This window comes from Pelodiscus sinensis, chromosome 17 (assembly GCF_049634645.1).
Source record: "Pelodiscus sinensis isolate JC-2024 chromosome 17, ASM4963464v1, whole genome shotgun sequence".
Lineage (NCBI taxonomy): Eukaryota > Metazoa > Chordata > Testudines > Trionychidae > Pelodiscus > Pelodiscus sinensis.
In genome coordinates this window covers 859,008-884,585 of record NC_134727.1, presented here as the reverse complement: position 1 = coordinate 884,585, position 25,578 = coordinate 859,008, and the positions used below count along the sequence as shown (strand labels likewise).

Genomic DNA, 25,578 nt, shown 5'->3' with positions numbered 1-25,578 from the left:
CTCCCACTGGCTAGTGTATGTAGCTCCATCCCCAGGGTGTTGGCTTTTGTGAATCACTTTCAAAGGTGCCAATCTTTCTTCATTCATTGTGGTTACATCTACACTGCAGCGTTTTTGCACAAAAAGTCTTTTGTGGAAGAGTTCTTGCGCAAAAGTGTGTCCACACCTCAAAGCGCATCGCTTTTGTGATGCGCTTTTGTGCAAGAGAGTGTCCACACTGCATGGACGCTCTTGCACAAGAAAGCTCTAATTGTCATTCACAGAATGGCCATCAGAGCACCTGTGCTTTTTCGGATAGGCTCTATTTGTGCAAGAAACCCCTGCGGAGCGTCCACACATGCCTTTTTGCACAACAGCTGTAGCACAAAAAGGAGTTATGCCTCCTAGGATGAGGTTTACCTACACCGCAAAAAGCCCTCTGTTCTGCCATTTTACTGTCAATTTACTTGCGCAAAAACACGCTTAAGGTGTGGACGCTCCCTCAAGTTTTTGCGCAAAAACAACTGTTTTTGCATAAAAACCTTGTAGTGTAGATGGAGCCTGTATGAGCATCTAGGTGCCTGTGTCAGACTTCATGCAACACCCAAGTTTTTCCATTTGCTCAGGCCAAAGCCCAGTGGTGGGATTCACCCTTGGAACAACTTACTGGAGACACAGAAAATTCTCTGTCATTTCCAGTCTTTTAAATCAAGGCTGGATGCCTTGCTAAGAGCTCTGCTATGCCTCAAACAGAATGTATGGGCTTGATACAGGAGTTACTGTCTAAAGTTCTTTGGCCTATGTTCTGTAAGAGGTCAGACTAGATTATTAGAATTGTTCCTTCTGCCTTTAAATTCTATGAATATCCAGTATCTTTTCCCAGAGCCACATAGCAGCTAAACCCACAAAGTTTACCACTCCTGATCTTAGGGCGTGGCTGTAAACAATAGATTGAGAAATGTGTCTTGGATGGAAGCTAGAAGCATGAAGATCAACTACTAGAAGTGGGCTTCATCCTCCCTGATTGGATCCACTTCGTCATCTCCAGCCTGAGTCTGGCCTGCATATTTATACCTGCCTCTGGAAATTTCCACTACATGCATCTGACGAAGTGGGTCTTTGCCCACGAAAGCTTATGCTCCAACACTTCAATTAGTCTATAAGGTGCCACAGGACTCCTTGCCGCTTTTGCAGATTCAGACTAACACAGCTACCCCTCTGATACTTCACTCCTGGGAAGGCATTGTACCGGCATTCTTGTTCCTCCCTTTTCCTGTAGGTGGGGTTTCCCTAGGAAACAGCAGCTGCTCTGCTTCCCAGTGCTAGCAAGCTGCCCATTGGAGTCTGCATTGCCAGTCAGCTTGTACTCGCAAAGACTCCTCTCTCTTCTCCCACATACTGAGGTTTTTCAGCCGGGACAACAGCTGGATCTCCTACCCGTTCTTCTGGCCACTGGTGGAGAAAGTGGGGATTTTATCTCAATGCAGCTGGACTTGCCTGAGATTTCTGTTCTTCATTCAGCTGGTAACATACACTTATGAAATCTGGAAATGGGACTGTATTTGGCTGGAAAATGAAAACAAATGATTTGCAGAATCTTTAAGCACGGTAAGGGTGTGCAACATTTGAAGGACAAAGCCAGCTGTTTTGGGGCTAAGCAGCAGTGTAGTTGGCTCTCTCATAAGCATGTTTTTTCTGTCACACATTCTGCTTCAGTTTTTGGTATTGTACTTGGACTTTTTCCTTTGTGTGGATTGCCAGGAGGTGGCCCCCTTTGCAGTGCAATACAAAGTGTTAGAAGAAGTGCCAAGTGGAACTGTGATAGGGAAATTATCTGAGGATTTTGGCTGGGAAGAGAGAAGTGAACTGGTAGAGACCTTCCAGCAGCTGCATTTCCCCAAGAAACTCCCTGTCAGTGTTAGGTCTGGAGATGGTTTGCTTAGTACTGCAGGACGCTTGGACAGAGAGCAGTTATGCAGGCACAGTGATCCATGCTTGGTTTCTTTTGATGTTCTGACTGCTGTGCACCTGGCTTTAATCCACGTGGTGATTGAGGTCTTGGACATCAATGATCATGCACCCCTGTTTCCAAAACCTAAGCTGGAACTGGAAATATCAGAGAGTGCATCTTTACGAACACGGATACCACTGGACCGAGCCCTTGACCCAGACATTGGCTCCAATGCCCTCTGCTCTTACTCATTATCACCCAGTAATCACTTTGCTTTGGATGTAATCTCTGGATCTGATGGAACTAAACATGCAGAACTTGTAGTTATTAAAGAAGTGGACAGAGAGCTCCACTCTTGTTTTGATTTAGTATTGACTGCCTTCGATCATGGAGAACCACCAAAATCAGGCACAACCTTACTTAGGGTAATTGTTTTAGACTCCAATGATAACAGTCCTGTGTTTGCAGAGAGTTCTTTGACAGTGGAAATCTGGGAAGATGTTTTGCCTGGAACAATTCTTATAAACCTTACAGCCACGGACCCTGATCAGGGTCCCAATGGGGAGATAGAATACTCACTCAGTAAACATGCGCCACTGGAGGTGGTGAACATGTTCAGCATTGATACCAAGACAGGCAGTGTAGTTGTGAGACTCCCACTGGACTATGAAGAAAATCATACTTATGAAGTAGATGTACAAGCCAGGGATCTTGGAGCCAACCCTATCCCAGCACACTGCAAGATCCTCTTTAAGATCCTGGATGTCAATGACAATGCCCCAGATGTGCACATCACTTGGGCTGCCCAGGTGCCAGAGCTATCTGAAGCTCTTCCGAAGGACAGCTTTGTTGCTCTAGTGACGGCAAGTGATCCAGATTCAGGAAACAATGGACAGGTGCACTGTTACCTAACACAAGGATTTGAGCATTTCAAATTGAAAAGGACCAACAGCTATACTTATATGCTGTTGACCAATGCTGTCTTGGACAGGGAGAGATGGGCAGAATATAACTTGACATTAATGGTCCAGGACAATGGGGACTACTCCTTGGCCACGTGGAAACACCTCACTATATGCATCAGTGATGTTAATGACAACCCCCCATTGTTTGAAAGAATGATGTATGATGTCACCATTGCTGAGAACAATGTGCCTCCATCCTACCTGGTTACTGTCAAGGCTCAGGATGCTGATTTAGACTTCAATGGAAAAATCACTTATAGCATCCAAGACTTCTTTGCTTCAGATTTGTTCTCTGTTGATTCCAAAACTGGTGAAATCTTTGCTCTCAGAGCTTTTGATTATGAACAAATGGCAAGTCTGGAATTCTTGGTGACAGCAGAAGATTGGGGTCACCCCAAACTTGCCTCAAATGTTTCTGTTAGGGTAAATGTACTTGATAGGAATGATAATTCCCCAGTGATTTTGCAGCCAGTGCTGCTGGGAGGCAAAGCAAAGATCATTTTTCTAGTCAATCCACAGACTGGATGCCTGAGGCTATCCCTAGGGAACCATGGCCCCCAAAGTACAGCAGTAAGCACTATGACACCAACATCTACTTCCAACATTTCCCTGCTATTCACCATAGCTGCCAGTGATGCAGATTCTGGTCTGAATGGGGCCCTCCACTATGACATTCTGAGTGGGAATGATGCCAACTTGTTTGTCCTTGATACATTCTCAGGGCACGTGTTTCTCAACAGCAGCAATGCCAGCAGCCTCATTGGAAGTGAATGGGAACTGGAGATGTTGGTGAGGGATCAAGGGAACTCACCACTGCAGGCTAAAGCCCTTGTGCAGTTAAGTTTCCAAAATCATCTTGACCAGCTGACGAACTCAGCCCAGGAGGCTCAGAGGCTGAGCCCATCCATGGTGACTGTTATCTGCATAGCTGTGCTAGTAAGCACTTTTCTTCTTATTTTGGCTTTAATCATGTCTATATGCAAAAGAGAGAAGAAAGATAACATGGCCTACAACTGCAGGGAAGCAGAACACGCTCACAGACAACAGCAACTCAAGAAGCCTCAGAAACACATTCAGAAAACAGACATATATTTAGTCCCTATGCTCAGAAACAGGCAAGTTGGGCAGAGTGAGGCTGAGCAAGTTTGCTCCTACGAAGAAGCTTTGCTGAAGGACAGTCCACTGCAGACTCCATTTCACTTCACCCCAACACTGTACAGGACTCTACGAAATCAGAAAGGTCCAGCTGAACAGAAAGATGCCTTCAATCTCCCTGCAATACAGTGCAGACCCTTCCACCCACACAGGCTAAGAAATGCACCAAAAGAGAGCTCAAGCCTCAAGACCCACTCCAAAAGCTTAGAGAACCCACAGCTGAAGCCTCTGGGAGATCATAATTTTGACCTCTCCCTGCCAACTACTCAGCTTTCAGACACAACTCTGATGAGGCAGAGAATTGCAGCACAAGAAGTGGGACCCAGAGAAGCCCATCCCCACCAGCACCTCCTGCAAAGTCTCGTGAGGCTGTCCATGGTGGCACTTGCGGAGCAGGATCCCACGGGAGAACTTGCTATGGAGTCACCTCCTGTTCAGGTAGGGGCTGTATCTTTGCTGTGTTAGGGACAGGTTAGGGAGTTGGGGGAAGGGAGGTGGGACTGTCACACAAAGAGGGAGTTATGCCTGGTTTGTTTTCCACAAGTGTAAGGGAGTCAAATCCAGTCTGCGCTGTGAAAGGCGCGAGAGGGATTAGCAGAGTCAGCAGGCTCTGGGGCTCAAAGCAGAGCCAGGGGTGGGGGGAGGAAGCTGCTTGCTTACTCTTTGGCTGTAGTCTCCAAGTGACAATGCCAAACCATCTGCAAGGGAAGGAAACGCTATAAAGAGCAGACACGGTGAGAAGGGGACATCCTGACAGGAAGCATCCTGAGTGGTGACTGTGTGCAATCAATAGACTCTTCCTGTCTTACAGCAAATCTCTCAGCTGCTGTCTCTGCTGCACCAGGGCCAATTCCAGCCCAAACCAAACCACAGGGGAAACAAATACACAGCCAAGAATGGCAGCAGGTAAGACACACAGTGTAAGTCCCAGTGCCTTTTGCCTCTCCCTTCTTCTCCTCTGCCCCTGTCAGGAGAAGTCAGCTTCAAATGCCTCCAGAGGGAAGATCCCCATGCTAAGAGGGCTCATGGGAGCCTCAGGATTTGTGCTGTCTCCCTGCTTTGCATATACCTGCATTTGAAGATGAGAGGGATGAGGCAACAGGACTGGGCTGGACTCACTCGGACTTTCCCAGGGTCCCAAGCCACAGCCCTATGCATGGTAATTGGTCTCTCAGGCCCTGCTCTCAGGTGATCCTCTCTGAAGCTGACACCTGGGCTCCAACACTGCTGGACTTCTCCCTTCTCCCCACACAAGCTACTGCCAGTCAGCAGTAACTGGCATGGCTAGGACTAAGAGAGCAGCCGGATGGGAGAGAGAGAACTGGCCTGGGGAGACAGAAGAGAGCACCTAGATGGAAGGAGGATGTGTAGGGCAATGGGAGGAGACGGCCCAAAGCAAAAAGTGGCAGCCACACCCAGGAGAGGGGCCTTAGCTGGCAGAGGGAAGTAAAGGGTGGGAGCAGAGCAGGAAACCCTAGATTCATGGTATCCAACCAGTTCTGAAGCAGTAGCTACTACGGTGGCTACTGCCATAGAGAACTAGCCACACTCACCCGGCCAGCCACATGTAGCTAGTGGCTAGCTTTTTGGACACCATGGCCCTAGGCCCAAGAGGGAGAAAGGGAAGCCTCAAAGGAAGAAATAAAGAGGAGAGAGACTAAGAAGGATTGGAGGGAAGGGAGAGAGCCCCTGAGAAATATTTGAGTTATGTAGGAGAGGGAGAGGGAGATTGTGAGGGGACTTGCGGGAGGGAAGAGGAATGGGGGAAGGACTGTGAGTGTAACCATATCACCTCTCAAACCAAACTAAGCCAACTACGCAGGGGGGATTTGATAGCAGCCTTTAACTACCTGAAGAGAGGTTCCAGAGAGGAAGGAGAGAGGCTGTTCTCAGTGGCGGCGGATGGCAAAACGAGGAGCAATGGGCTCAAGTTGCAGTGGGGGTGGTGTAGGTTGGATATTAGGAAAAACTATTTCCCTGGAAGGGAGGTGAAGCACTGGGATGGGTTCCCTAGGGAGGGGATGGAATCTCCATCACTAGAGGTTTTTAAGTCCTGGCTTGACAAAGCCCTGGCTGGAATGATTTAGTTGGGGTTGGTCCTGCTTTGGGCAGGGGGCTGGACTCAATGACCTCTTGAGATCTCTTCCAACCCTAGGATTCTTTCACTGGCAGGTATTTTCACCAGCCCTCCAATAATTTCTGTGTCTCTTTTCTGCAACTTTTGCAATTTTTCAACATTGTTTTTACAATGAGGCTCTCAGAGCTGCAGACAGTCTGGTGCTGGTCCCACCATTGTCATACACAGTGTGAAATCTCTGAAGGGATTGGGCAGGAAGGAGTACAGGAGGACCCCGACTTGCGACGCGATCGGTTCCTGGAGAAGCGTCACAAGTCAGGGGCATTGTAACTTGAACGCTCATTTACAATAGGGTCATGTGGGGGCCTCCTGTACTCTCTGCCAGGCCTTTTGGACCTTCTGACTCCACTTCTGCAAGCCTCATGGCCCATGCCTGCAAAGGGCCATTCTCACTGCCTTCCACTTGCCTTTCCTTAGCAAGTTCTTCACCTTAAATGCAAACCCGGTTCTGACCCAACACATCCACGTTCTTTTTCTTGCCCATTTCTCCAGTGTAATCATCTGTCTCTCCCATGCTCTTCCCACTCTGGAACCCCTAACCGCCTTCTTTATCAAACCCCACTCTCCCGTGAAGTCTGAAATCCAACCCCCTTGGTTTAATCTTTATCAGAGATCAACAGTGTATTACAACATGGCTGTGTCTACACTGCACCCCTTTTCCGGAAAAAGGATGCAGATGAGACAAGTCAGAATTGCAAATGCAGCGGGGATTTAAATTTTCCCCGCTGCATTTGCATGAACATGGCTGCCGCTTTTTTCCGGCGCGGGGCTTTGCCGGAGAAAAGCGCCAGTCTAGACGGGGATCTTTCGAAAAATAAAGCCTTTTCCGAAAGGTCCCTTATTCCTCTTAAAATCAGGAGTTGGAGGAGTTGGTAGAAGGAGGAGGAGTTGGTAGAAGCTCTGATAGTGTCAGCAAAGCCAAGTGAGGAGGTTAGCATTCTCACTTGTACCTAAGACTATGTAGCACTTTAAAGACTAACAAGATGGTTTATTAGATGATGAGCTTTCGTGGGCCAGACCCACTTCCTCAGATCAGATCCACACTCTCCTGTGTCAGGAAGTGGGTCTGGCCCACGAAAGCTCATCATCTAATAAACCATCTTGTTAGTCTTTAAAGTGCTACATAGTCCTGTATTTTGTTTCAGCTACACCAGACTAACATGGCTACATTTCTATCACTATTGTACCTAAGTACACTCTCAGGGTGTGCCAGTGCCTTGCTGAAATGATGCTGAGAGCACTTGCCCTGCCTATGCTGCCTGCAAGGCAGGGACCTGCCATGTCTTAGTGCAGGGTCATACAAACCCAGAAAACAAGTGAGACATCCTTCAGACTGTCCTGCCTGTTTGTGGTGTTTGTGCACTTGACTGTGGGTCGCTGAGACATGGGATGGCCTGTGTTCTGCTCTTTTCCCAGCTCACTGGTAGCACTGGTCAGCCTCTCACTACATACTCGCCAACATACTATGGCTCCAGGGAGTGCCACCAACACAACCCCGCCAGGGCCTCAGGAGGAACAGAGGGAACAGAGACAGGGGTGCTTCAAAGGCCCACAAAGGAGCTGGGCCTGTAGAAAGAGGCTAGGGAAATACAAGAGCATGCAGCAGTCAAGGGCAGCCAGGAGCTAATTGTTGTTTCACCTTAGCTCTACTCTTCCCTGAAGCATGCCCTAGATCCTCCTCTGCCACAGCCAGGCACAAGGGTGGTGGGTAAGGAGGAGAAAGGAGGGTGCCTGGCTGAGGAGTACGCAGAAGAAGGAGTAGGCACTGTTTTTTCTCTGCTTTCTCACTGCTAGTACCTGTGCCCTGTCCACCACCAAACTGCACCCTATACCACCCACACTCTCCTGTGTCAGTGGGGCTCCAACTTTCCTCCCCTTCTCATGTGATAGCAGGAAAAGGAGAAATAAAAGGGCAAAGGGGAGACCAGGCTACCCTGCAGAAAAGCCTTTTTGAGATAGGGTCTTAGAGACTCCCAGATCCCCAGCAGTGTTTAGCACCTAACTCCCATAGATTTCAGTGTGTTAGGAGCCTAAATGACTGTGAAGCTCTGGGCCTTGCTCCTTTCTCCCCAGGGATTTAGAGGAGACGAAGTAGGAATAACTGAGTCGCACTAGAACAGGGGAGTGACAGCAGGACAGGAAAGCGGGATGAGGAGTGACAGAGCTCTTGTCTACATGGGGAAATTTCTGGCATGATACGCTGTGATAATTCTACTGAGCTAAGTCACCACGTGGTCATGTATTTGGGAATGAGGGCTTTCTGTGATTTAGCTCACACAGCTTTCAAAGCGAGAAGTGCCTAACCAGAAAAAGGCTCTCCAATGGTGGTAAATACCCTAAGATCCAAAAGGGAAAGGACACCAAGGGTGAACACAGATGAGGGTATGAGTGTCAGGGGACACTGTAAAAAATACCAGGTTTTGCCTTCCTGCATGCAGCACCTGAGCTGGGGAAGCTGCATGGTAACTGCCACTGGAGTAGGGATGTTAAATATTAGTTAATTGAATAGTCAAGTAACCTCATGAATTCTTATCAGTTACTCAACTATTCTATAGTCCCTGTGGGGCAGGGCTGGCAGCCAGTGCCCACTCCTAAGGAGCCCCCTGCCACTCTACACTGCTGCTTCTGATATAGGAGTGGGGAGGGCGGCTGTTGGGGGGAGGGTGGCTGAGCTCCTGAACCCAGCACGAGCCGGACCTGAGCCGGGTTGCCTGCCTGCCTAGCTCCTAATAAATGCAGAGCTGTAGCAGGGTTAGGTCCTGGACCCAGCGTGAGCCAGGACTGAGCTGGGCTGCTGGCCAGCCTGCTAAAAAATTTACTGGTGGAGGGGGAAAGGGGAAGAGAATGCGTGTCGTCTGTTAACTGATAAGCTTTTGCTTTTTGGTTAATTGGTTAATCGACTACACTATTGCATCCCTACACTAGAGTAGTGTTCCGTTTTGTAGATCTCTGATAAGAGAGTAAGAGACTTGCACCACTCAGGAAGTGTGTGACAGAGCCCAGGACCTCCTAGTAGCCCACCCTCCAGCCAACATTTTCAAGAGACTCAGAAGGGACTGAAGAAGCTACTTTCAGTCACTTGGGTCTCTCTGAAATGGTCGCCTTTCAGGAAGACACTTTCCAAACTCAGTCTCTGCTTGCAGTTTGAGCAAAACACCTCCAAGAGTTTTAAAAGAGACGGCCAATTAATGTCGATTTTCAACTTCTCTTGGAATGCTGGGGAAGTTTCAGAAGACTGGAAGAAACTTAATGCTGTGTGTCACGAAGTCATGAGGGAATGCCTAAAATTCCTCTTTTGCGTTGGTTATGCAACTCCCAAGTGGTATCAACTGGGCCTGTTTTTCTGGGCAGAGATGAATCATGAAGAGGTGAGGTGTGGGAGAGGGGAGGGACACACATGAAGATGAGTCCCTGGCAGAGGGTAGCATCAATGCTCTGGCCTTTGGTCTCCTTTATAGGAACGTGGGGCTAGATACTGATTGCCTCAGTATAAAGGACAGTTGCCAAGAAGACAGTGAGACAGATGACCAGGATTCAGAAAATGGACTCAATCTTTCTATACACCAGCTGGTGGGAGAAGAACTCGACAGTCTTCTAGAGCCTCATGCAGGTGAGGTCACTATGCTTGCAGGGGTGACAGATGCTTATAGGGTGCAGGGAGGGTCAACAAGAGGGGCAGGGAGTGGGCATAGGAGGGCAGTGCACCTCCTGAGTGCTACAAGTTTCCTATGCATAGAGCTCTGAAAAGCCGCGATACCCGCTTTATATCCACAGGTATCCATCTTCATTGATACCAAATGTGGATATCTGTGGCTCATTTCTGCAAAATCTGATTCTGATGTGGATACAAATTTTGTATCAATGCAGGGCTCTATCTATGCATGCTCCAGAGAGAGCCTGCTCCATCTTCACAGAAGATCGTCTCTGCACCTCTGTAGGACTGCCTGAGAGGGGAACATATTCTAATTGGCTGGTTGGGCTTTTTTGATGTGGCATTGCTGAGATCAGGAAACCTAGGTCTCTGGCAACCCAGTGAGTTGGCTCTGACTGCTCAAGGGAGCAAACTGAAAATTTTCATTTTGGTTTTCCTAAAACAGAATTTTCCACACTTTTTCCTTCTACAAAAAATGATAAATTTTGACCTTTTGTCCCAAAATGGGACAGTTTCCTTCCCTAAAATGTCATTATTTTCATAGGAGGGAAATTATTTTTTCCTGCTGGTCCTAGTGGTGCTCTTCCAAGCTCCTCCCACAAAATATCTTTCACAAACATAATAACCAAATGGGGATGAATCTTGTATTGAAGTGTGCAGATGTTCAGATTAGGACTGTCACTCCCAGGTTCCTGTAGGTGGGGCTTGAACATGGCCATATGTTTGGCTATGCTGGGCTACTTCTTGAATGGGGGGGAACAGTGCTGAACAGTAAATTGTGCAGTGCTGTGATTCTCCCTCTTTCTCCTCACACGAGAAAGAGTTAATGATATAAATTATCATCATGGGACATTTTCCTTAACCCCTCCTAGAGAACCCCTCCCCCAGACTATGCTTCCAAGCTGTTTATAGACTCAAGCAGACATCCAATTTTCGTGTGTGTGTGTGTGTGTGTGTGTGTGCGTGTGTGTGTGTGTGTGTGCAATGCTCCTTGCCCTTGCAGCCTCTACTTAGCAGTGTCTATGAAACATGCTTTTCCTTCTGCACTATGGATCTTGTCCTGCTTTTCTGTCTTCCCCACCCCCTCTGACTCAGACTGCCTCTGCAGGCTACAGCGCAGTGCAGAGCCTTGCAGAACTGAGTCTGTCAGCACACTCTTCCTGTTCCTCTGCTTACAGCATCTGATCAAGCTCTTTATGGACAGGCTCTGTATGGACCTAAAGGAGTTGGCACAAACCCTACCCTACACATCTTGGCCTCACCTTCCTCCCTCAGAGCTTGATACTTTCACTTCACACAGGCTGTAGGTCAGTGGTCCCTGCCATGGCGCCCGCTGGGGCATTTATGTGCACCTGCCCAGTGATCAGGGCCAGCCCTGCCCCGGGCGCGCGGCGCATGGACAGTGCCGGCTCCGCGCGCATGGCCCATGGGCGGCCCCACCCCCAAGTGTGCGGCGCGTGCGTGGCCCCGCCCCCGGGCACCCAGCTGCCCCAAAAGGTTGGGGACCACTGCTGTAGGTTGATAAAATCACACACGAACAGCACACAGGCTTGTGGTGAGATGCTATCTGACACATCATGATGGACCATACTGTCATCAGTCAGGCTACATCTACACGGCTGGTTCTGCCAGCAGTGAGTATGCAAATGAGGCATGGATTAGCATACTGCCACATCTCATTTGCATAATTTATGCACACCGTTTTTGCAGAAAAATGTAGCGTGGATGGGGGTTTTTTGCACAAAATCTCCGTTTTTTGCAAGATTGTTATGCCTCTCTCACAGAGGCATAAGGCCCACAGAGGCATAAGGATCTTGTGGAAAATGGAGTTTTTGCACAACCCCTCCCCCCCATCCACACTACTTCTTTTTCTGCAAAAATGGTGTGCATAAATTATGCAAAGGAGGCACGGTCAATGTCTCATTTGCTAATCAAGCCTCATTTGCATACTCACTGCCAGCAAAAATGGCAGTGTAGACGTAGCCCCAGGGTTTTCAGGGTTGTCCCGGTGTGCTCCTGACAGGACCTCTACTCCGCTGGTGTAAATTAGTCGAAACAATAGTAAAGAATAAAATTGTCAGGCACGTAGAAGAACATAATTTGTTGGACAAAAGCCAACATGGTTTCTGTAAACGGATCCAGTATGGACGTTATGTTCTGAAATACACCAGCTTGGATTCTGATGCCAGTCATGGAAGAACAGGACCTGGTTGTTGTCCAAGAAGGAGTTATGCTGGTAAAACTCTTGCCTCTGAGGCTGGTTGGGAAGATCAGTATGGATACAACGCCATCCCACGAGCTCCCTGCTCTTTTTGCTGTTCGATTGCCCTCAGGTCAGAGAGGCAGCAAAAAGTGTTGTTCGGTTGTGCTTGTCCTTTACTAGGCCCAGGGAATACTGGGGCCTCTTATGGAACTAGTACTGCTGTGGTTATCTGGAATCTTGCTGCACCTCCAGAGCATGAGAAACTGGTTTGCAGTAGCAACTAGTAATCACGTTTCCTGAAGGAGTGATTTGTTGTTCAGCTGTGTGCAGCACTGACTCCTTCCCTGCACTGTGGGTCTCCTGCTCTCCCTGCACTTTGAATTGCTTCTTGGGCTTTTGTGTGTGCTATGTGCAGTCTCTGCTGAGGATCAGGGATAGAACAGTGCCCTTAGGGGAAAATAAACTAAGGAATCTCCAATTCTTCAGCTGCGGTTTGTCCCAGCTTTGTTTGCCAGCCTGTAATTATTAACCTCCAATGTGCTAAGCTCTTTCTCCGTAAAACAGACTGACAGATGCTGTTCATTCAGCAGGAGGCTATGGGGCTTGTTTTCAGGTGGCACAGGCAGCCTTTGAATGAAAACACCCGGTTTAGCCAATCCAATGCTGGAAAAAGGCACAGCCGATAATGAACTATCCCTCGCATGCCTGATACTTGCTGCAGATGGGAACAAATTTCCATAACACAGACAGTGACTCAGACCTCACAGCAAAGACCAGAGATGCTGGTGGGGACCTATTTGAGACATGGCAGTCTCCCACCACTGTGGCTGTGTCCAGACTCAGGGGTTTTTTCGGGAAAAGTAGCCTTTTTCCGAAAAAACTTCACCTGCGTCTAGACTGCAGCCACGTTCTTTCGAAATTAAATCGAAAGAACGCGGCTTTTCTTTCGACGGCGGTAAACCTCATTTCATGAGGAAGAACGCCTTCTTTGGAAAGTGCTTCTTTCGAAAGAAGGCGTTCTTCAATGTAAATAGGGCTTCTTCGAAAGAGAGCATCCAGACTCACTGGGTGCTTTCTTTCGAAAAAGGGGCTTGCTCTTTCGAAAGTTCCGCGTGCAGTCCAGACGCTCATTTTCGAAAGAGGCTTGCAGTCTAGACATAGCCTGTGTGGTTGGCCTGGCTAGTAGCATCCAGCTGTTACCGTGGAAACAATTGTTTGGCAGTTGCTCAAGCTTTCCAGAAGGGGCAGGGGAGTGGAGAGCTTAGTAGAGTCTGAGCTGTCATGCTGCCCAGAGGCAAGCACAATTGTATCCTGTGCTAGGGTGGAAGGAAGTGTCACTCATGCTCAGCTTAAATTAACAACTAATTAAGGCTGGCCTGGATTGCCCTGTTCTGTCTGTAAGGGTATGTCTGCACTATGGCTACGTCTACACTGGCAAGATTTTGCGCAAATACTTTTAACGGAAGAGTTTTTCTGTTAAAAGTATTTGCGCAAGAGAGCGTCTACACTGGCATGTGCTTTTGTGCAAAAGCATCCGTGCCAGTGTAGACGCTCTCTTGTGCAAGAAAGCTCCGATGGCCATTTTAGCCATCAGGCTTTCTTGCGCAAGAAATTAACGTTGCCTGTCTCCACTGGCCTCTTGCGCAAGAATACTTCCCAGTGTAGACAGCACTAGGGCAATGGAATAATTCTTCAGTCTACCTCCTTACTGCCGCTTGGGGAGGTGAAGTACCTGTATGGATGGAAGAACCCCCTTTCGGCACAGGCAGTGTCTATAACGAAGCACTACAGCAGTGCAATTGTAACCTGGGGGTTACAGTGGATGAGAAGCTAGATATGAGTCAACAGTGTGCCCTTGTAGCCAAGAAGGCCAGTGGCATATTAGGTTGCATTAAGAGGAGCATTGCCAGCAGATCCAGAGATGTCATCATTCCCCTTTATTCAGCTTTGGTGAGGCCACATCTGGAGTATTGTGTCCAGTTCTGGGCCCCCCACTACAAAAAGGATGTGGACGTATTGGAGAGGGTCCAGCGGAGGGCAACCAAAATGATTAGGGGGCTGGAGCATATGACTTATGAGGAGAGGCTGAGGGACTGAGTGATATATAGGACTCTATACTGAAGTTGCTTAATCTTTGTATTAGAAACCTGTTTCTAATCTTCTATGATTATATATCACTGGGATAAGCAGCTTCCCTTTTATAGATTGGGTTCTGTTCCAAGTTGTGCAACCTCTCTGTGCTACATGAGGCCTGTCTTTATTATACAGGCTGTGAAAGATAATGAAATATTAACATTAGCCAGCACAGAAGTTACATTTTAAGTTACAGTTTTTCAGCTCCCAGCCCTGTGCCCTTCCCCCTAAACCCAAGGTCTATTGAACATGGTTGGCATAAGTTTATTTTGTCTATATTGCATCTGGTTGTTTAATTCTGTGATTACCTGTTTCAGGAAATTGTGGGGTGCTTTAAGCTGCAACCCTCCAAAAATCTAAGGAAAACATAATGGGATTTTTTTTCTCCCCAGTGGTCAAGTTTCAGTCAAATCTCAATTATTTTTACTAGGGATAGCAAAGCCACATCCCTAATCCTGGGACAATTCCTCCCAAATTTTACTTATTGTCTGCAAACTGAAGACATGCTGGAAGTCAGAAGCAAAAAGGCAGAGGATTCTCTGCATCTTGGGGTCTTCAAAGTATTTGAAGGCTTCAATATCTGAGATATAGGTGAGAGGATTATTCTGGGTGGGGTGAGTGAGATTCTGTGGCCTGTACTGTGCAGGGGGTCGGACTAGATGATCATAACGGTCCCTTCTGACCTTAAAGTCTATGAGTCTATGAGTCTATGAGACTTGGGTCTGTTTAGTCTGCAGAAGCGAAAAGTGAGGGGGGATTTGATAGCAGCCTTCAACTTCCTGAAGGGAGGTTCCAAAGAGGATGGAGAGAGGCTGTTCTCAGTAGTGACAGATGGCAGAACAAGGAGCAATGGTCTCAAGTTGTGGTGGGAGAGGTCCAGGTTGGATATTAGGAAAAACTATTTCACTAGGAGGGTGGTGAAGCACTGGAATGGGTTACCTAGGGAAGTAGTGGAGTCTCCATCCCTAGAGGTGTTTAAGTCTCGGCTTGACAAAGCCCTGGCCGGGTTGATGTAGTTGGAATTGGTCCTGCCTAGAGCAGGGGGCTGGACTTGATGACCTTCTGAGGTCTCTTCCAGTTCTATGATTCTATGATTCTAAGAGGGCTTATGCCTGAGCGGGAGCGTCAGAGTATTTGCGCAAGAAGCACTGATTTTGTACATTACAACTTCAATGTTCTTGTGCAAATACTTGCAGCCAGTGTAGATGGGTGGCAAGATTTTGCGCAAAAGCAGCTGCTTTTGCGCAAAATCTTGCCAATGTAGACACAGCCTTAAAGTACTATAGCAGCACAACTGCAGCACTGCAATTGCACTGCTGTAGTGCTTCATTATAGACACTGCCTGTGCCGAAAGGGGGTTCTTCCATCCATACAGGTACTTCACCTCCCCAAGCGGCAGTAAGGAGGTAGACTGAAGAATTATTCCATTGCCCTAGTGCTGTCTACACTGGGAAGTAAGTCAATATAGCTACGTCTCTTTCAGCCTGAGAGATGTTACTCTACTGAGTACCCAGTGTAGACCGCTAACACCACAACCAATCAGCTGCTGCTTTAGGCTGAAACTGCCAAGCACCTGGGCTAGATCCCCAAAGCAGGGGATCTACCTTTGGTGATGCTGTGATAGCAACTTCAGTGATTCAGTGGAATCTTGAATTGAGTGCCCAGGCTCCCCAAATACTGAGTGCAGAAGTGGGTGCATAACAATAGGATTCACAGAAGCTAGCACACTGAGCGGGGAGTCAGCTAAGCTAGGGTATATGTCTACATTGCAGCATTTTCCTGGAAAAATTATACTTACATCCACACTGCTATTGCGTTTTTTTGACAGAAAGTTGAAAGAATGGAGAGGTTTTTCCGACAGCGGTAAACCTCTTTCTATGAGGAAGAAGCCTTTTTCCGAAAAAGCTTTTTCAGAAAAAGGCATGTGTGGACACAGAAGAAAGAGTTCTTTCAAAAGAAGAGGTCTCCAGGAAATAACACAAGTGCCTTGGTGGCCACTCCGTCCATACTAATCACAACTTAAATGTGAGATAGCATCCAATCAACCTGGATGCTATCCATCAAAAAAGCACATAGCCTTTTCCTTGCACTTTCGTTGTGTGGATGCTCTCTTTCGAAATAAGATTTTCCAGAAGATCTCTTCCGGAAAAGCTTCTTCCGAAAGAAGCTTGAAGTCTAGACATAGCCCTAGTCAGTGGGAAACGTTGAGGAGAGATGCAGGGCTTACATCGTGCCCCCCAAAGGGAATTAGGGTCCAATCCATAATGTATTTAGATAGCTAAGTCTCCAAGTTAGCCTCCACTATGAACCACAAAACCCCCACTTAGCTGTCACCAAACCCAGAAGGTGTCTACATTTTCAAGGGAAAGGAACCCTAGAGGCCTAAGTTTTGGCATGTATGGATGTGTCCAGCTGCATCACTCCAGGATTCAGACATCTGTCTCTTGATCTAGGGGAAGACAAAGGCAGCAGTATCTATGTCACCTGGGGTCAAACTATGCAGGCATGCTCAGAGACCTAGAAGATCGGTCCCATTCAAAATCTAGTGGGAGAGAGGGTGTGTGCCACTTTATGAAGAATTGGCATAATTACTGCATCTCGGGAAGGTGAACTTTTGAAAGGGGAGAACTCTTCCTGTGACTATAGTGAGTGCCTGCATTGAAGCACTAAAATGTTGCATCTGAAGATGAGTTGCTGTTCCACTGAAGCATTTTAAGTGTAAACATGCCCCATGTCTCATAACTGCATAGCTAGTTCCACCTGACCAGCCCTGTGTCTCATAACTGCATATCTAGTTCCACCTGTATCTCATACCTGCATAGTTAGTTCCACCTGATGCTCACTCTGTGGATGTGGTGGTCAAACTCCTATTTGCAAAGAGAAGGTGAAGGAGTGACTTGATTTCAGGCTATGTGTACATTCATGGCAAACAAATATTGAATAAGTAGCTCCCCCATCTTCCAGTGGAATGTTTCTCACAATCCAAAAGCCAGAAGTTGAAGCTAGACAAATTCAAACTGGAAATGAGGTTACATTTTTAACAGTGAAAATAAATAACCATTGGAACAATTTATCAACCACTGTGGTGGATTCTCCACCATTGACCATTTTTCTATCAAGCAGACATCAACAACTGTCTCAGTTGTACAATAGTGTATAAAAAGGACCATCAGTAGATTCCTTCTTGCTCTCCTTAGGAGCCTCTTTAGCCTCAGGTCTATATCCCCACATCTCAGCTCCCAGCAGACAATACTCCCATCTGTTCTCTGGATTAGCTATGGTGACAGACAACTCTTTCTTATTTGCTGGCTGAGAATAAATACACAATTCTGCTCCTTGACAGAAGGGTGGGATACCCACCAGTCATGTGACAACTGTCAGCAGAAAGAGGCTTTTGCCACATCCAATCATAGGGATAGGTGGGAGAGGACTTATTTACCTTCAAGGAAAAGCTGTAGTTGATTACAGTGACCTTACAATGATATTTTTGGGAGGTCAATGTCCTCTTTCATTCAAGAAGCAAGTTAATGATAAACAAATGGAACCCTCTTTGAAATATGGGTCTCCAGACACTGTATTCACCAACCAGGGCCCCACAAGAATTCATAGCTTTTAAGGCCAGGAATGGACCATCTAGTCTGGTCTGCCTGTATAGGACAAGCCACAGACCTGTTCCCACATCATTCCCACTGGAGGAGGAGGGCAAAGGGGAAGCATGGCTGAGAGCAGGTGCTAAGTACCCGCTAATTTTCCCCAAGGGTTCTCCAACCTCAGAGCACCTACAGACTCCTGTATCTATGGGGCAGAGACAAGGGGAGAGGGATTAGAGGGAGGTTTAGAGATGGGCAGAGAGGGGTGTCTTGGGCTTTGTCCCTCCTGTTTATTCCTTTTTGAAAAATATTTCCAGCTAAGACCAAGGAGAAAGTCTGTGTGGCAGGATATTCCCTGTGGGTTTTTTTCCACTTGTTTTGAACTTCATTTGTTCCCCCCTTCCCATTTGATGACTTTGTTTACTGCTTACATGGACATTAAGGCAAGTACATATTCCTTCCTTTGTTTAGGACTGGGTAGGAACCTTTTTTGGATGAGGGGGCCACTGGCCCACAGAAAAAGCAGTCATGGCAAAAAAAAAAAAAAAAAAGCAAAACAAAACAAAAACACCCCCCCCCCAAACAACCAACCAACCAACCTTCACTGACATGGCCCCTGACTGAGGAGAAAGGCACTCCCCACATACCCCTCACACACCAGAGCTTAGGGGAGCCCAGGCTAGTAGATTTTGTGTGCTCTAGCCCCAAGGGAGGGGGTAGAGGGAGGCAGCAGAGGGGCATGAGCATCAGTGCAGACTCCCCAGTGCTGGGGAGGGGGATCCCTGAGACTCAGGGGCTGGATCCAGGCAAACCAGGGGCTGCATCTAGCTCCTGGGCCTGAGGTTCCACACCCCTAGTTTAGGACAAACTTCACTTCTGTTTGGTCAGGGTGATGGGATTTGGAACACGTGTTAATAACGTAATACAGGGAAATCTTATAACTTCATGCAGGCTGTGTCTAGACTGGCCAGTTTTTCCGGAATATCAGCCGCTTTTCCGGAAAAATTTGCCAGCTGTCTACACTGGCCACTTGAATTTCTAGAAAAGCACTGACTTCCTACTGTAAGAAATCAGTGCTTTTTGCGGAAAGACTATGCTGCTTCCGTTCGGGCAAAAGTCCCTTTTGCGCAAAACTTTTACGCAAAAGGGCCAGTGTAGACAGCTGAGATTTGTTTTCCGCAAAAAAGCCCCGATTGCGAAAATGGCGATCGGGGCTTTTTTGCGGAAAAGAGCGTCTAGATTGGCACGGACGCTTTTCCGCAAAAAGTGCTTTTGTGGAAAAGCATCCATGCCAATCTAGACGCTCTTTTCCGAAAATGCTTTTAACGGAAAACTTTTCCATTAAAACCATTTCCGGAAAATCATGCCAGTCTAGACGTAGCGGCAGTGTGTTGCCACACATTTTTCAAGGAAAACACAGCAGCAAATTATGAGTTCTCAAATGATTCTGTACATAGCCTACTTTGTACAAGGATTTTTACAATAGTGTGTAAAAAGGACCATCAGTAGATTCCTTCTTGCTCTCATTAGGAGCTTCTTTAGCCTCAGGTCTATATCCCCACATCTCAGCTCCCAGCAGACAATACTCCCATCTGTTCTCTGGATTAGCTATGGTGACAGACAACTCTTTCTTAGTAGGGACACCCCAGTCACATAGACCTGTCTCTTCCTAGGGTTAGTGCAATTTGTTTGCCTTCCTCCTCCAGTTCTTTCTGGCTACAAGTCCTCTCATCATTTGCTTTTAATTGCAATCTTTTGTCAATCATCCTCTATCCTCCTGTGACTTCAAACTGCAGCTTTTTTCTTATAGGACTAGTTAGTTTTCTCTTTTACCTTGCCCTCTCTGTCTTTTACCGCTGGTTGTACTCCTTTTTCATTTTGCAACTCAGAAAATGTGTTCTTCAGCTCTATTTCTCCCTTACTAGCCGGTCTTATCCTCTGCCTAGTTTTTCCAATCACATGGTTCCGCTGGCTACTTTCCTCATTTAGCAGTCTTCCATCAAAGGTCCTCAGTCCAGCTTGCATCTGTAAGTTTTAGATTTTCCATTCAGTCCCCTCTCCATTATCTGCTCAAATCTCTTTTGAAACAACTGTAGTTTCTACCTGCATCTCAGAGCCTTAGCTCTTCTCTCCAATAGCTGTCTCAGCAAACATTTCAAACAAATGAAGCACCTTTCAGGTACTTGTATTGGGACAACCTACAACTCCAGTCATCTTCATTGTCTTTTTCATTCTGTGGCTCACTACTATCACCACCCCTGAAGCTATCATAGCCTTCCCTCTTATAATCTTGTCAAGGAAGACTACACAGACCCACCCACCAAAATGAAACCCAAACACCTAACACTCATACCACCCTGTTTTCAGCTGCTTGCTGAGCTCTATGCCAGTGCTACTGGCTCGCTGCTTGGCTGCCCTTATAGGCCCCCTAATTAGGAAAACCCCACTCCCTAATCAGGGCTCAGCTGTGATCAAAGGCTCTGCCTTTCTCTCGGCAGACTGCCCCCTATCAGCCTCTGCAAACTGAAAACAAGCAGAAAACAAACCAGCAAGCAAGTAAAGGCCTACATCTGAGCTACCCCAGAGGGCAGACATAACATCACAACCCCTCACAAGAGCCTTGTAGCTACAAAAGCAGCCATTAAAAGTGAGTGAGTTCAGAGATAATGGTGAAATGAAACACTGGAAAGTATGGAAATTCATGCTCACTGGGGCTATGTGTACACTGGGATCTGCTGCGTCATGGTAACATATCCGCTTTTTTGGATCCGTTTTATGAGGAAAAAGGGCTCTTCTGAAAGATTTTTCCCACATTTGGTCCCGTGTAGATGGGCCAAATGTCGGAAAAGCCTCGTTTGATAAAAGAATTGGGCAAAGGTTTGCAAATAGCGAATTGCAATTCACGTACCTTTTTCTGAAAAATAACTGCAGTGTAGACAAAGCCTGGGGTTGATTCCCTCCTCAGGAATAACCCCACTCAATAATTGGGAATGATTCTTCTCACTCACCCTAGTGGTGTAAATCAGGAGCAACCCCGCTGGAGGCTGGAGTGACACTGGAGTAAAATCAAGGTAACAGGAGAATCCGACTGGCGGTGCCCAAATTACCCTAGTTCTGTCCCAGGAAGGAAGCACTTTATCTGCTGTCTTTGGGCACTGGAACATCAAAAGATGAATACTGTCATTCTAGCATGTTCTAAATCCAGGGGCTAGTCTACTCTGGATACTATTTCACTAGAAATCCAATTGCAAAAAGGGTCTTGCAGAATTGGTAGGGGTAAGAGGGCACTAGCAATGCTTGGAGAGATTCCCTATAGGGAAGAATGAAAAGGTCAGACGTTGAGAAAGCAGACCGGCTATAACAAACAATGAATGATCTGCAGGAAATACTTGGGATTGGGTACTCCTATTTACCCTCTTTCAAAAGTAAAGGGACAGTCACAATTCTGGCATTTTCTAACATACAAATACTTGATTTTGCAACTCTAATATAATTCTCTTAACAGGTTTCATATGCTATTTGCTGGGTTTTAGTTAAAAAAAACAAACACCTTCAAACAATCAGACTGTTTTAGGTGCTACTTTAACAACCCTGTCCTGTGCCTTCAGCAGGGTTTGAACCCTAGCCCTCCTTGCTCCATCTGTAACAACTGTGCTGGCAGCCACTGGCTTGGGGGGGACATCACAGAGCGGATTGCAGGAGAACATAGTCAAACACAGAGATATGGCTGTTTCTTTTTGAAAGGCAGCTAGATAAGTGGAGGAAACATGGAGCCAAGCTTTTAGAAAAAAACTTTTCTAGGGGCTGCTGACTGTAAAAAGGAAGTGTAGGGGCACAGAATTATTACAGTGATGAAATGTGACCCTTTATTTTTAAACCACTTTCATGATTTTGGGAATGGTTCACTCACAAATTTTGAAATCCTTGTAATCAAGAATGCTGCCACAAGCCTCACTCCATGTTCCCCCACTGCCAAACTTCTCCCAGCTGATCCAGGACACTTTCCTGAGTCTCTCTTCTCCAGTGGACGACTCAGCCCCAGCTCTCATGGTCCATATTTCTTTTTCATGTGTTGTTCCATGCAGGGCTGGCCCTAGAGAGGCTGACGGCAGACCCTTCGTGGATGGCTCGGCTTTCCCTGTCCCTCACCAGCAGTTACAAGGACAATGTTTTCTCCCCTGATTCTCTGCAGTCTTCTCAGGACCAAGAAAATGCAGGGTTGGATAAGCCAAGGACCTTTGAGACATTTGGTAAAGTTAGTGGATCTGACACAAACACAGCCAGGACGAGGCTGGCCAGCACGTTCCTCTCAGAAATGAGCACCCTATTTGAAATGATCTTATCCCAGAAAGCACAGGCCCATGCAACATCAGCCTCTGGGCTCCTGCAGCAGCTCTGTGCACGCAGCAAGACTTTTGAGCTGGATGGTGATGCTCCTCCTGTGTCAGTCATATGGGAAGGCTGATGGCTTCAGTAGACGTGTGAGCAAAACCACTGTGTTTGCATGGAAAGAGCACCTGATGGTGGTGCTTGTGTTCAATAGTTCCAGCAAGAATCACATCTGAATACAGATTGTCTTAGGTGCATTGCCCTTATGCTCCCCTTACCTGACCCCACCTCCCCTCCTGTATCTTGGCCCCTGGCAAAAGAATTCCCATTCTCCCTCCACTTATATCCCAGCTCTACTTCTCTACCTTTAGTCTGGCACTAGCCCCATCTCTCTGCCAAGAATAGCCTAACACCCGGACTCTCCTCCCCACCCACAATCTGGCACCAGCCAGCCCTTCATCATCACAGCCCAGTCTTTCTGCACATACCTCCCCATCCATAGCCCAGGATCTAGTGCCTTTCCCATCCATGGCCTACCCCTGCCTTGCTGTCCACAGCTCATCTCCCTGCCCTACCTCCCCAGTCACACCCAGGTACCACTGGCATCTGGCTTCACCCCTTTGCCAACAGCCCATTTCTCCTTCTCCACCCACAGCCAAGCCCTCAGTCCCTGGGACTCAATCTTAATTTACCTTAGGGCCAGTACCAGTCCTCAAATCCTCCTAGTGGGTCAGTGGACACCCATCTCTGGCCAGGCTCATGTCTCCCTCCACATTTCCCTGCCCTGCTTGCCTGTGTGCTCCTCTCCACCCCCCTGCATCCTTCAGCCTCACCTGCTGCCCCCGGGCAACTTAAATCCCCTCTTCCAGGGGCCGCCCTGGTGCCACCACTGGTAGCACAGCAGGACTAGAGGGCTTCTGTCTGCTAGCTCTGCGCCACTACTGGCACGTCGCTGTGCCCCAGAGCTGTGTGCAGAACTGTCCCATCCAAAGAATGGTTCGGTGGAGCTGCTCCAGGCTCCATGCTTTGGGGGGCCCTGCAGCGGTCACCCCAACCGTCTTATGGATGGAATGGTCCCCCATACTCCCATACTTAGTCTGTGAGGCCCTGGATGGGCTGGGGCGCTCCCTGCATTAATCGTGGCAGCAGGAGCCATGGGAAAGTGGAGTTACATAGCAGCTTGCTCTGCTTTGCCACCATTTGCCAAGCCAGTCACTGCTGCAGTGAAGCACAGCAACTGTGCTGGCCTGGAGATAGCAGCAGAGCAGAGCAGAGGCTTCTGTGTTGCTCCACTTCCCTGCAGTTACCACTGCTACAGTCAGTGCAGGGGCACCCGACCCCTGCTGCGCCCCCGATAATCCCTGAGGCTGTGGCCCTTGAGGAAAGGCGTGTAATGGGGAAGAGGAGAGGGTTGAGCAGGGTCAGGAGGGATCAGAGCAGAGGCTGGATTCAGGGAAGGATATGGACATCACCCCAGGACTGCAAGGACTCATATGCCAGCAGTTGTGTGCAGGCCAGATTGTCGAAACGTTTGGGACCTGTCCCCATCCTTCCTTTCCATATAGGGTCCAGCTACAGCCTCCACCTTCCCCATCCTTTCTGCCTGCGACCCAGCCCCATCTCTTCACCCCCCTGTCTGCCCATGGTCTCCTGCCATTTGCTCATGGCCTGCCTCCACCTCCCATCCATTTGCTTCAGGTCCAGAATTCCTCTTTCAAGTTCCTCCCTGCCTGAAATGAGAAGATAACTTAGGAGAGCATTTACAATCTGCCCTGCATCCCAGCTGGGCCTGGACCTTCACTTGTGGGAGCAGGACACAGAAACTGTGCAAAAAAACCCAGGGCAAGTGCACAGTTATTGGAGCCACCCGTGTGTCCGAAAGGCAGTGATATTTGCAGCAGTCGGAAGTTAGCTAGGCGCTTTCCTCCAAAGCTGGGTAAAACAGAATGCATTGTGCTAGAGCAGGGGTGGACAATAATTTTTTAATGGGTGCCACTTCAGAAATGTTTGAAGTGGCCTCAGGCTGCACCAGAAGGGGCGGGACCTCAGGCAGAAGGGGTGGGGCAGGATACTTCCCTGCCTCCCCATCCACCACCCTGACTGCTCTGGCAGTGGGGGAGGGTGTGAAGTCTTTGCCCTCTGCCCCAACGTTCCCCCTAGGTGCCCATGCCCCTGGCAGTGGAAGAAGACTTTGTGCGCTCCCTCTTTTGCCCCAGATTAAACAGGGCCTGGGGGAGGAGGAGCATACAAACTCTCTCGCTTCCTGCCCCTGCCCTGCAAGGGAGCACGGCGTTTAGAGTCAACCACCAGCTTAGCAGCAGGGCGGAAGGAGACTTCGCCTGCTCCTCCATGCCCCCAAGCCCTGATCGGCTGGGGGGGAGAGGGGAGGAAGGTGGGAGCGCGTGAACTCTTTTTCTGCCCTGCCCCTATTCTGCAAGGAGCGTGTTGTGCTTAGAAGTGCTATGCCCCTCGCGGAGCAGGAGGAGACTTGGTGCACTCCCCCTACCCCCAGGCCAATCAGGGCTTGGGGCGGGGGGAGTGTGCAAAGTCTCCTCCCACCCTGCCAGGAGCACATGGTGCTTCTAAGCATCTTGCATGCCTTGCAGGGTGGGGGCAGGACAGAGGAAACGTTATGCACTTCCCCCCACCCCCGGGCCCTGACTGGTCTGGGGGTGGGGGAGAGCCAGGGCCTTCACGGGCTGGATCAATCTGCTTGGTGGACCAGATCCAGCCCCTGGAGACAGGGCCGGCTCTAGGCACCAGCAAAAGCAGCGCGTGTTTGGGCGGCACATTGCGAGGGGCGGCATTCCGGCCTGAGGAGGAGCAGGCAGGGAGCCCTGTGGAGGCCGCCCTGAGCTGGGAGCCCTGCGCCTGGCCCCGGGGCGCTAGGAGCTCTGCGCGGGCGGCCCCTGCTGGGGTGCTTCCTGGAAAGCGGGGCAGGATGGCCACGGCTGCTGCTGGTAATGCTGAGCCCGGCGGGGCAGGCTGCGGCCGTGGTGGCTGCTCCCAGCAGCTGGCTCCATAGAGTAGCGTTCAGGGGCTCGGCAGGCACTCGGGCTCAGCTGCGGTGAGGCCCCATCCCTCGAGCACCAGGGACAAGCGAGTCCCTCCTCCGGCTGCAGAGACCCCGGCACCAGGCTGTGCCGAGGCCCGGAGGAAGCCCCCCTCCACTGGAGCCTGGCTCCCTCTCCGTGCCTTCTGCCCATTCCTTCTCCCTCTGCCGGGGAGGGGAGGGGAGGCTCTTCGGGTGGGCGGGCGGGGGAGCGGACTGTGCTGAGGCCGGGGTCTCAGGTGCTGGGCAAGTAGCGGCTCCTCCTGGGAGGGCGGGAAGCTCTGTGGGGCCGGGCCAGCTGCCGTGCCCCAGGGCACCCCGAGCGCCACCCTTCCCCCCGGCCCTGCTCTCTGGGGGGGGGGGGGGGGGCAGATTCCTGGGGCACGCATGGCTGGCTGAGCCTGAGGTGGCCCCCGGGAGCAGCTGCCAGCA

General features: G+C 48.9%; 1 protein-coding gene across 1 annotated transcript; it reads left to right on the top strand.

Annotated features, from left to right (window-relative positions):
* The first annotated feature begins 1,321 nt into the window (after positions 1 to 1,321).
* PCDH12 (protocadherin 12) lies at positions 1,322 to 25,328 on the top strand. The gene is made up of 4 exons (XM_025184092.2): positions 1,322 to 4,488; positions 4,862 to 4,956; positions 9,646 to 9,797; positions 21,851 to 25,328. Exons 1-4 carry the CDS (start codon positions 1,666 to 1,668, stop codon positions 22,228 to 22,230), a joined length of 3,450 nt encoding a protein of 1,149 aa, XP_025039877.2. The 5' UTR covers positions 1,322 to 1,665; the 3' UTR covers positions 22,231 to 25,328.
* The last annotated feature ends 250 nt before the right edge of the window (positions 25,329 to 25,578 follow it).